This window comes from Epinephelus moara, chromosome 24 (genome assembly GCF_006386435.1).
Source record: "Epinephelus moara isolate mb chromosome 24, YSFRI_EMoa_1.0, whole genome shotgun sequence".
NCBI lineage: Eukaryota > Metazoa > Chordata > Actinopteri > Perciformes > Serranidae > Epinephelus > Epinephelus moara.
Genome location: NC_065529.1, coordinates 31,676,449 through 31,688,580, shown reverse-complemented (window position 1 = coordinate 31,688,580; position 12,132 = coordinate 31,676,449). Strand labels below are relative to the sequence as shown.

General features: G+C 40.8%; 1 protein-coding gene across 1 annotated transcript; it reads left to right on the top strand.

Annotated features, from left to right (window-relative positions):
- Window positions 1-2,076: 2,076 nt before the first annotated feature.
- On the top strand, window positions 2,077-10,838 carry terf2ip (telomeric repeat binding factor 2, interacting protein). Its single transcript, XM_050037951.1, has 9 exons — window positions 2,077-2,198; window positions 3,545-3,790; window positions 4,431-4,576; window positions 4,749-4,987; window positions 7,362-7,517; window positions 7,618-8,251; window positions 8,732-8,835; window positions 9,129-9,575; window positions 10,348-10,838. The coding sequence occupies exons 2-9, from the start codon at window positions 3,561-3,563 to the stop codon at window positions 10,567-10,569; spliced, it is 2,178 nt and encodes a 725-aa protein (XP_049893908.1). The 5' UTR covers window positions 2,077-2,198; window positions 3,545-3,560; the 3' UTR covers window positions 10,570-10,838.
- Window positions 10,839-12,132: the final 1,294 nt, after the last annotated feature.

Here is a 12,132-nt window from a genome sequence, read left to right as displayed (position 1 = left end):
CAACCCAGAGACAGTCATGTGGTCATGTAGTCTGGTGGTCTAAGACTCATCCTGTGAGAATCACTGTAAGGATGTTTAATGGTGGATATAAAGTACACCACCCTGATGGAGGTTTGTTCTGTTCACTGACACTGTTGTTTCCAGATTCTGCAAACAGATGGACCAGACTGACGACTGTTAAACAGATCAGGCGTACGTATTTGGGATACAGTAAGAATATTAATCCATTCTTCTGGACTGAAGTGATGATCAGTGACTCTGGTGTTGTGTAAAGTGGTGTAATATCTCCCTCTTCAGGCTGAAAACAACCACTGACCCTCACAGTAGGGATTTTTCCTCTGCCACAGCCTAATTTAATTATTACAGATTGTCCACAAACATGCATCGACTCGGAGGAGTTGCAGCACCTCCTGGCTGTTGTATTGTTTCAGCTGGTTGAGCCGAAGAGGGAGAGGAACAATAGAGGCCAATAACAATACTGGAGCTGTCAGGACTGTGAGGGAGGCGAGGTCGGTGAGGTGATGCAGTAAACAGGCCAGCCCTGTTCCCTCCCATGGTCTCCTGGCTTCACTGAGCGCAGAAGAAGCGAAAGCTAGATGGTAGATTTCACAGAGTCAAAATGAGTCACTGATACTGTTTGGAAATGGTGATTAGCTTTTGGCCATTAAGAAGGAACTGAATTAATACAAGAAATACCAGATTATTTTTTAATGCTGATTTTTATTTTCAAGCTTTATAGTTTACAGACAAATTAGAAAAAACACCTGAAAAGCAACACACACTCACTCCAACGTTTGGTCATGGATTTGTTCCCCTCTCAATTTGGCAGCACCACACTGAGGCACAGGAGAGGAAAGTTTGTGTCATGTGAATTTTAGACAGTGTAAGTATGCAGATTTGACTGCTTAAAGTTGTCACATTTCACTTGCTATGTTGCAACACTGTGTGTGCATGTCATTGATTTTGTGTTCCACTTTTTGGCTGCTAACAGAGGAACATGTCAGGTTTAATGTTCTGTGACCGCTCTCATAATGAGGAGCTGAAATCAGTGCAGCACTTATCCTTATCCATCATGCCTCTCACACACATCTGCCTCAGAGGGACAATCAACTGATCAGCAGTAATGTCTCCCACTGGACTGTCAGTGTTTATGTGTTTGATTCTGGAGATATCATTTTTCTCACAGCTCAGTCAGGCTGTTGGTCTACTGTCCTGTGAACACAACATCAGCAATGCTCCAACTGTGTGTGGTGCTGACCCTGTGCATCATTTACACCGCCTGGAACTCAGGTTTGATTTTTTTTTTTCCATTACAGTACACATTGTATTCTGAGCATGTAAACACAAAATATTTTCAGTTTAAGCCACATTTAATAATTAATCTGACCTGTGCTTTTCCAGAAGAGGGATGTCATCCTATTTCATCCCTTTAGTTTGTAGTTTAGACAAGTTTATTTGACATTATGGGAAGACGCACATCAAAGAAAACGCATTTATGTATTTCAAGGATAAGACACACAAAAAAGCTCAAGACTTTGAAATGTGCAAGCTCTGCAGCTTAGTGAAGATAGAGGTCCAGCTAATAGGAAGTAAGACATAAGCATTTCAGGTTTGTGGTTTGAAACATTAGACATTTTTCACAGAAGACATTTTGACATGTAGGGGGGTTCAGACACTCTGGATACATGCATCCTTTTCACTTTAACTTTCTATGCAGCCCTACTTTGGATTTATTCAGAGTCACTGTGAAGTGGTTGCCTGTGTTTCCATATATTCATGAGATAGGTTTTAAAAAAATACAAAGTGGTTTTAGGGGTTAAAAGATGAGACTTTACTGTCATTAATCTACATTCAGTGCAGTACATAGAGGAATAAATTAGGACAAACCAATGAAGATGAGGTGCAGACAGCAAGATATAAAAATAGATACAGAGCAATATACATAATAAGAGAAAAATATAACTACAAGTAGTGTAAATAAATGTAAACAAAAGTAGGAAGTAATTATAATTGTGTCTCTGCTGTTCTTGATGGATTTAAAATACAGTATGTTATAGCAACAAACAGTAGGGGGCGGTAATGTGACACTTACCGGATGCAATCCGCCGAAGAAGAAGGAAACCCGGAAGTAGGATGTGTTTTCGTTTTTGTTGCGGCGGGAAATCCTGTTGAGGAAGTAAACAAACTAACGTTACATGGTAGGTTTTACATTAATTGTCTAATCTAAGCAGTGTTTTGTCTGATTATAACATCAGCTAACTGTGCAGCATCTCCCTTCAAACCCGACATTAAACAGGTTACATTTAAAGCTAAACATGCTAACCTGACTTAGCTTCGACGGAAACCCTTACCCAGCTGTTCAAGAGAGAAAAACCCGACTAAAGGTGGTAGTTTACCTCTTTAAAGTCCAGTAATGTCATTATAGATCGGTTTATTGCGGTTAGGTTGCCCTCAAACGTGTTGACAGTGTTTCCCAATTACAGTTATTGGATTATTAGTTTGCTATAAGTGAGTGAACTGTACCAACTGCCAAAGCTTTATACTGTTCACAGTTTCAGGTGTGAAACAGCCAGGGGTCATTCCTATGTTCCCAGGGCCCTGTGTCTCTTTGTAGGAACTAACATTGTCAGAGATTGGTCAGGGTTAGCTTTGCAATTTGTGGTATTAGTAATAGCAGAAAAGGAGATGAACATTTGAAATGCAGTTTGAACAGTAAAAATTCGTTCAGCCACTGTAAAGACACCAAAATATAAATTCAAGAAACCTGTCATGCCCAAAAATTTGATTGTGTAGGCTTAAAGGAGTCTAATATTATAGGTAGGCTGTAAGAGATAGGTGGATGATTTCAACATATTGACCCAGGGACACACACATTAAACATTTGATGGGAGGAAATATCTCTAAAACATTACACCCTTTTTAAAGGGCTCCTTAATGAGTCAAATTAATAGGATATTGTGCCGGGGATCATAGGACCCCAGGAACACACATACACTTATTGATATAAATGGTTTGGACCATAATACAAACACTTTGCTTTCTGGAGCACAAAGTTGGCTTTGTTTTTTCAAGTAATCTATAAATCATGTCTGTAAAAAAACTTCAACAATTATCAGATAAGTTGTTGATTAATTTGCTTTTTATCGATTAACCAGCTAGGCTAGTAGCTAGGCTAGTAGCTAGGCTAGTAGCTAGGAGATACAACATAAGATGGTTTTACTGAGACAATATGTTACATACAAGTTTTCCAGACTCAGCTCAGTGAAGATATATATTTTAATCTTACTATCCTAAGTACTAGCATTAACACTGTAGCATAATGCACATTTTTATTTTATTTTAAAGATTTTCATTACTGCATATTTATATTTCATACTCCTATTCTTATTTCTTATAATTCTCTATTCTTTACATCGGAGTGACTGTAACGAAACACACTTTCCTCTCGGGGGATCAATAAGGTTTTTCTGAAATAAACAAACACCACCTTTATTATTTGACATATTAAGTGCTGTCTTCTCTGTAATTCTCCCTCTTCCTCCAGGTGAGACATTTTGACGATGCCGTCCGAACAGCAGGATGCGATCAAATCTGACATCTCCCCAGTTCTGTTCATGACCGTCGAAGGTGAACCCATGTCTTTCTTCTTGCGGCCGGGTCCTGCTAAACGCAAGCTCCAGCCGCTCATCATGTCTGGAGGAGGGATGTTGTCCAAAGTACAGCAGCCAGGGGCGATCCTGCTGATCGACCCGGAGGAGAGAGCCTCTGTACCTGAAACTGCTGCTCACTGGTGCGTGCTGCTGGACTGGGACGCTTATAGAAAGTGTTCATGTCAGGAGAAAGTCTATTCAGTTGATATAAAGACAGCTACACAGCTGTATCATGCAAGACTATTGTTTGGTGTTGAAGGGTTTATTTTCCAGTCAGTTTTTGTCTGATATTAACATTTAGTCCACTCAACATACACATATACAGTTTGATAATTATACATATAATGAAATAAGTTACATCTCAGCATACACCTGATGCGCTAAAGTCTGTCTCATCACACGCTGAGTCAAAGGAATGCAAGTTTTAGTGTTACAACTTATACTTAAGCCGTTATTTGTGCACTGCCAGTCTTCTGAGGCTCATGGAAAATAATGCCTACCCAGACAGTAAAATATTTTGCTCTGTAAGTGGGAGCTTTAATACTGTTACTGGAATGATATTTTATATATTAACGTGGCTTATTATATTAGGTTTTATTCCTTCTTTCTAATGACAGAGTGCTTTTAAGTTTTAGCACAGTGAGCTGAAGCATTGTCGTGTGTCCTGTATGTATATGATCAGCTAGATAGTTTAATTAAGAGTAAGGTGTTACTTTGTAGCTAACTTTGAAAAATATATTTAAAGCACAGAAATAAAGCTGCTGTTTGTTTTCCCCTCAGGTACGTGTCCACGCAGTACATTTACGACTGTATTGAGAAGGATGAGCAGCTGAATTTAGAGGACTACAGGTTAAATCCTGGTGCGGCTCCGAGACAGTCTGCTCGACTCAACAAAACCAAAGAGCCGTCTCCTGGACTCTCAGGAGGTATGATGTAAAGACTGAGATAAATTTTTTGTCAAGCATCAGAATTAAATCATAAGAACAACACTGGTTTTGTATGTTTTAACATTTTGTATCAAATTGGGAATTTATGTTACTCTATTTATTTGTTTTAAATTTACTGATATACATGCTGTCATCCTTTCATTATAACCAGGCAGGGTTCCCTACACCACTGAAGATGACGTTGCCATTTTGAGTTACGTTAGCAAGCACCTGAAAGAGATTGGGGGAAACCGGCTCTGGCAAGAGATGGAGAAGCAGCAGGTGACGAGTCACAGCTGGCAGTCGATGAAATACCGTTACAGAATACAACTGGCAAAGAGACAGTCTGAGGTGATGGAGGTGGAAACAACTGAGGACGACACCAAGGCAGCAGCAGAGGGAGAGACCAAGGTAATTCACCTGGACGGTATTTTGTCATATGTTTGTTTCTATCACAAGTTTCATTCATAAGTTACACAAGACGTACAGGTTAAAGTGTAACTATACAGCGGTCAAATCCAGTTCAGTGCAGCAGTCCTGCATTAAATGTAAAGCATTTGTGGAGCTTACCCCACACATGTAAATGCATGTGAACAAAATATGAGACATCTTTCAATATAATATAGTTCTCACAGCCAGCGATCAGCATGTCCAAGTGATACCAGGGAAACAGTGGTGTTATGTAGCATTTGTGGGACATGCCGCCTTCTGCAGGTCATCCAGGTATGTCTGAATGAGGGCAAGATTTCCCTGTACAGTAAAAAAAAACAAGTGCAGATTTGTACACGCTTGCGTCCACATGTTCATGCATTCACACACACACACAACCTCACAAACATTCATCACTAGTCCAATGATGCCTCCCTACAACAACTGGTTTATGAGTTATGAAAGGGGGCTGCCATATAATATAACATAACATCGTGTTTTTTCCAATTTTACGACACAGTGCAATAGCTGCTGAAAAAATTGGAGAGCTTCAAAATAACCAAAGCATTGTGGGTGACCCCTCATACCCCAGACACTAACTTCTAGAGTCACTTCCCTCCAGCAGGAGGCTGCGGTCTATCAGGACCAAAACCTCACACCCGTATCAGTTTCTTTTCATCTGTAGCTGGCCTCATCAACAAGGACTTTTATTGCTATTTTATCTTATTATTATCTGTCTTTATACGTTAGTTAATGCAGATATTCACACTGTGACATCCCCTGTTGAATATTTTTGCACATCCTGCACAAAACTGTATATGTCTCTCATTCTAAAACAGTTATATTGTACATATTTGTTATATTTTTTATATTATCTTTTCATGTTTATTGTATTTTTTTCTATTCTATATTATGGTCTTGCCTTTTGTATTACTTTGCTTTCATAATTGTTAATTGTATGCACCAAACACCACAGTGAAAACCTACCTGGCAATAAATCTTATTTTGGTGCTGGCTGATGTCACCGAGGCTGCAGGGGAGAGTGTATTTTTTGATACGACCACTGGGTGGAACCAAATTAAGAAATACATTCAAATAAATAAATTGTACAAACTGTAACTATATCTTTATCTTAGGATCCCTTTTAGCACCAACATTAGAATTGGTTATTCTTAGTGTGGTCCACAAATACACAATAGCCACATAAACAGAACAAATAAAACCACTCATCTCACTGAATTAACAATAAAGTACGGAAGAGAGGCAAGATTATTATCCTTTTAACAAACATTGAGCCAAACACAAAATTATGAATCAATCACAATTCTTCAAGAATTCATAGCAAATTAGATTTTTCTTCTTCATATAAATAAACAGCAATTCTTAATAAATATAATAATATAATATAATTCTGGTCTGAATGAGTTTAAATGATATATTCATCCGTCCTGTGCTTTCATGCATTTAATACCAAGGACACAGGGTTTTAATGCATTAACATATGTTGATTACTACTGTTGATACTTTCTATCAAAGTGAAAATTCAGCTTTGAAATACTTACAGATTTCTCACAAAGGTACAGCTCTCTAGGATCTATAAAGATGTGAACCCAACATGTGACAGGTGTCACCAAGCACCTGTACTGGTCGTCCTGCTTTACAAACCTGCTGGAGGGAAATCGTTACATCATGTCGAAGGTTACTGGAAAATCTGTTGAGCCTAAGACAATGATTGCACTGTTTGTTGCCCCACTCTGTTCCCTTGAGGCAGCCTCTGAAGCCTTTGTCAGCCTGCTAGCCAGACGCTTGGTATTACTTGAGTGTAGGTCTCCAGAACCTCCTTCACACACACAGCATAGATAAGGGAAGTCCTTAACTTTGTCAAACTGCAAAGAATCAGGAGCATAATGAAGAGCTCCCTGAGGAAATGTTGCATCATGTGGGACATCTTTTTTGAGTATATACAAGAGCTGGACTTTCCAGATATTCCTGAATGACTGATCATGTGTTTTAGGGTCATTAAAATGTGATGTGGCAGGCAGTTGTCTGAACAAATGTACATATTTTTATTTTTATAACTAATTTTTTGTTCTTCGTCTTGGCGAGGGTACTGATATGATTTGTAGTATTTGTTTTGTTTTAGTCCTGTCTTGGTTTTGTTTTGTTCTTATTTTACTTACTATTGTTTCATCACCATTGGATCGACCAAATATTGCTGTGTTTTCTATCTGTTCTATTTAAAAAGATTTCATAAACAGATTGTGGTGTTAAACGAGATAAAAGAGAAATACTTCCAGACGTCTCATTCATCATTTATAGACATGAAGCCTGAAGTTTCTTGTCTGTCTGCTCTCAGGTAGAAGGAAACCAAGAGACAGATGTTGAAAAGCCCTCGAGTGCAGAAGATGCTGCTTCTCCTCCGACACATCCGGCAGCAACAGAAGCTCCTCCGACACATTTAACAGCCACAGAAGCTCCTCCGACAAATTCAGCAGAATCAGACCTAACACAGGTAATAAACCAGAACTCACTGCTCTCAACAAACACAACAGTCAGTTTGTGATTTACTTTATTTAAATGAGCAGAATTGAACAGATTCGGTGTCTCCACAGATAGATGTCCAGTCGATACCAGCTGAAAGCACACAACCAGAAACTGTAGAAGCTCAGACATCCATTTCTCCTGAAGACGAAGTGGAACATGTGAACCCACTGACAGATGAACAACCAGCTGAGAGCGCACTAGTAGAAAATGGAGAAGCTGAAACATCCGACTCCCCCCAACCTGAGGGAACGTGTTTGGACCCACGCACAGAAGCTCAGCCCATTCCGGCTGAGAGTGCAGAAACAGATGAACCACAAACAATCATCTCTCCACAAAAAGACAGTGTGCCAGAGGACTCTCCTCCAGCTCAGCCCGAGTCCCTGTCCGACACCTCCTCTCAGGAAAAGCCCAAAGAGAAGCAGAAGGCCTCCCCCAAGCCTGAACAGCCGCAGCGTCGATTAACACGCAGGCAGCTGGTGCTCGAGGAACCGTACGGCAAAAAACTCAGATCATCAGCAAATTCTCCGTCGTCATCTCCCCAGCCCTTAAAGAAAACAAAACCAGCTGTGAAGTCACCTCTTCAAAAAGACACAGTAGAGCAGCCGCCTGCTAAGAGAGCCAGAGGAAGGAGTGTCACAGCAGCCACAGAGAGTCAACAGGAGGAGAGTGGACATGCTGCCGTCTCCGAAACGGCACAAGCAGGTTTGTTATATCTCCATCAGAGTGGGACACAGAACTTGTAGACTAGGGACGCACTGATCTGACTGACTTTTTTCCAACACGTGGCCTTTGGACAAGGAATTACAGTTCAAGTGTAAACTCTTTAAAAGCAGCAACAAATTGGTCAAATCTTAAACAGGGAATAAAATGACAGACTAAACGAAACACACACAGGTGTAATCAGACATAAACATGAATTTGGATTAAATAGAGCGGCCCCTTTATCACTGATACCTGCTTTTTGAGTCAGTATCGGCCTGATATCAGTAACAGATCAGCGCATCCCTAACAAAGATAGCATCTTAATATCTTTTACAAACTTTTATAATAGAGAGATTTGAGTAAAATGTTCAGTCGGGTAGAATGGATGATCTCCTCTCCTCTCCTCTCCTCTCCTCTCCTCTCCTCTCCTCTCCTCCTCTCCTCTCGTATCATCTTTCCACCTCCATCACTGTTTTGCAGACGTGGAGTCAAACTCAGTGCCACAGGAAGTAGAGAAGAAGAAAGAAAAGAGAAAGTTGGGGATCCTGGAGTTGGCTACAAAGGAGTTCGAGGATGAAAGTGAGGTAAGACACAGCAGAAGATATCACATTTATAAATGTGCTATGGTAAACTAATAGATAACTGCTTGTCGAAAGGTTTCAGAGTATTTGTTGATTAACTAATCAATTAATCAAGCTCTAATTGCTGTTATATTTTGCTTTATCGCTTAATATAATCTGCTCAGATGTTCTCCACAAATAAAACCCTGTTTTGGGGCTGAACACAAAGGCAGTGTCAAAGGACTGTATTATTTTCACATGGAAAAATCCTCAGTAGTTCTTTAAATATTTAAACTGTTATTGTTCCCGTCTCTCAGTCTGAGGAGGACCGAGCCTCAGATCCCCAAACTGAAACAGCAACGATTCAGCCCACATCGACAGAACCTCCACCCTCTACTTCAGACAAAGCTGCAGAAGCTGCTCCCGCACAGTCCAACCCTGAACATGTACCCAGCCTTCAGGAGAACGTGCAAGAGGCCCAGGCCACCAGCAGCAACTGCCTACCAAAGACAGGCTGCCCTGATGCTGCGGCGGCTGCTCAGCCTGCTGCCACTGAGGCTGTCAGTGCACCCTCCAAGGCCCACCTGTTCATATTCGACAGTGAATCTCAGGAGGACGACTCTCAGTCCATTATTTGTGCAAATCCTAAAGCTCCATCCAAACCACAGCCAGCAGTGAGCCAAGACGCCGCATTTTCACTGACTCAGGTCCAGCTGGAGGAGGACAAGCAGCGAATCAGAGAGCTGATGAACCAGACAAACCAGGTGACCACTGTGGTGCAGGAAACAGCAGCATGCTCACTTTAATTTCACTCCACAATCTTCCTACACTTGTATAGATACAGTCAGTATTTATGGAAACGCCCACGAAACACCACATCCTTTTATGCGGAGGGGGTAAACAAAGCATTTCCTGCCATGCTGAAGAGTTGCTGTGTGGCTTACTGCACTTCAAATAAACTGAAATATCCAGAGTTAAAGGGTAAAACAATCACCAGCTGTGGTTTGGTTGGAATAAAACCTAAATTCACCCAGTTAGAAAATATGCTGGCTCTATACAGGCTAAAATTACTGTTTATTTAAATGGAGTCTGGTGGGTTTGGCGATGGTGATCTTGGTGGCTCTTTCTGGTTGAACAAAAAGGATCTAATGCTTCATCTAAACAGTATTAGATTGTTGAGCCACTGGTAAAAATGTTGTGAGCCTCCAGGGACCTGTAGTTCTTGAGGTTGCAAATCCCTGCGTGATAATGTTACAGCACATCTTCAAAACATAAGCTAATAGCACTGAGTATTGTTAGTGCTGCTATACTGCCTTAAAACATGCATGGAATTCACTAAAACATGCTAGCCTATTACGTCACAGTGTTAATGGCTGTAGGTTACTGATATTATGCTTTCCCAGCATTTACAGGCTGTGAGAAAAGACTGTTTCCCTCCTCACTGACTCCGCCCTATGACCACACACAGACTGTATCTATATGTCGTTTATTCTTGGTTATATTATGTTAATAATTTCTGTCTCATTTTTGTTCCAGGACTTGATGAGTGTGACCAAAGCTCTGTTGAGGACCAGCGGAGACTTCTCTGCTGCTCTGGATCAGCTCTTGAATCCTTCCTCCATTTCAGGACCACTTTGGAATCACTGTGACGACAGTCTTTTGGTCTTAGCTGACCCTGTCGGCCGACAGCAGCTACAAGAGAAATACGGTGAGGAGGGCGTGGCCAAAAGAGTCATGTTCCTCGAGGTAGAGGGATGAAAAGAAAGACAGGTCAGTGGAAGTGGAGAGGAGGAGGATAGCAGATCTGGACATAAGGAGTGTGCTTTATATATTTAAGATAAAACATCAAAAACATTCGAGGTTTAAACCAGATGATTTAACTTTTAAATGTTTTTATGTAGATTAAATAGAAGCTATGATTTATGCCGTACTCTATACTTTTAATATGTTTTAATATGAAATTACTATTTTATTTGTTTTTAATTACGTCAGTGTTGGTTTTATGAAATAAATCTCCTTTTTGTATGTTTTGTGTTTCACCACTTATTTGAGTTAATTGCATTTGAATAGTAAAAGAATGAGACACAAAATGTTCTTGAGATGACCAAGAAACCATTTTGTTTACAGAGACACTAAGTAACTACTATATATAAAATCCCTGGTTGCTTAGCCATCACCAGTTTGTCAGTCTGGATCTGGAAGTCCCACAGGATCTCACAGGTCTTTGAGTCCAGCTTCTTCCAGCCACTGGTAGGATTTCTTGATGTAGGACACTTCTCCAATCTGTCGGTGGTACATGCTGTGCAGGGGCTCGTGCTTCAATGATGGTTCATCCTCCTCTTCTGCTGCCTGAGGTATTCACTTAGCAGCTCATCTCTGGGGACTATCTCCCTGATGTATTCCTACATCTTGGTTGTTTCATCCTGGACAGTGGCTCTGAAGCTCACAAGTCCTCGGCCCCCCTCGCTACGCTTCGTGTAGTCTCAGAGTGAAGGACTTGGGATGAAACCTTCCATGCATTGTGAGAAGCTTCCTTGTCTTGGCCTCTATCTCCTCCTTTGGCCAGCGTATTATACCAGTGAAGTATCTGATGTCTGGCAGGGCGTATGTGTTGATGGCACAGACCTTGTTCTTTCCGTCCTGCTGACTTTTCAGGACCTGCCTTACTCTGTGTAGGTATTTGGCTGTGGCTGACTTCCTTGCGGCCTCCTCGTGGTTCCCATTTGCCTGCGGGACTCCAAGGTATTTGTAGCTGTCCTGAACATCTGCGTTGCTCCCCTCGGTTCTGATCGTCTTCCCTCTCTTTGAGAGGGGAATGACATTCCGATGTCACTGCTGTAGATCCTGGTGAGGTATCTGTATCACTTTGACTTCAGCATAGACTGTACATATTATCAAACTACACATAAACAAAGCAAGAGTTTCTTCAAAATTATAAAAAACAATGTACAGTTTTGATCAATGAAGATTATGCACAAGGGAAGCATTTCAAAATGTGTCCTTTGGTTTTGCTTAATGAGACAGTTCACTCCAAAATCAAGCACATATTTTTCCTCTGTAGGGCTTTCTATCAGTCTAGATTGTTTTGATGCAACTTGCTGAGTGTTGGAGATATCAGCCGTAGATATCTCTCGAATATAATGTAAGTAGATGGCACAAAAAAATATATATTTATATTTGAGAAAATCAAAAGCAATGTCTCTTCCCAGAAATCATGACCCGGTTCCTCAAGATAACCGACTGACCAACCCACCAACTGTATCATTATGCCGAAGGAAGCGTGCATCTACTCATGGTTGAGTGACTCGTGTTTGTGACAGC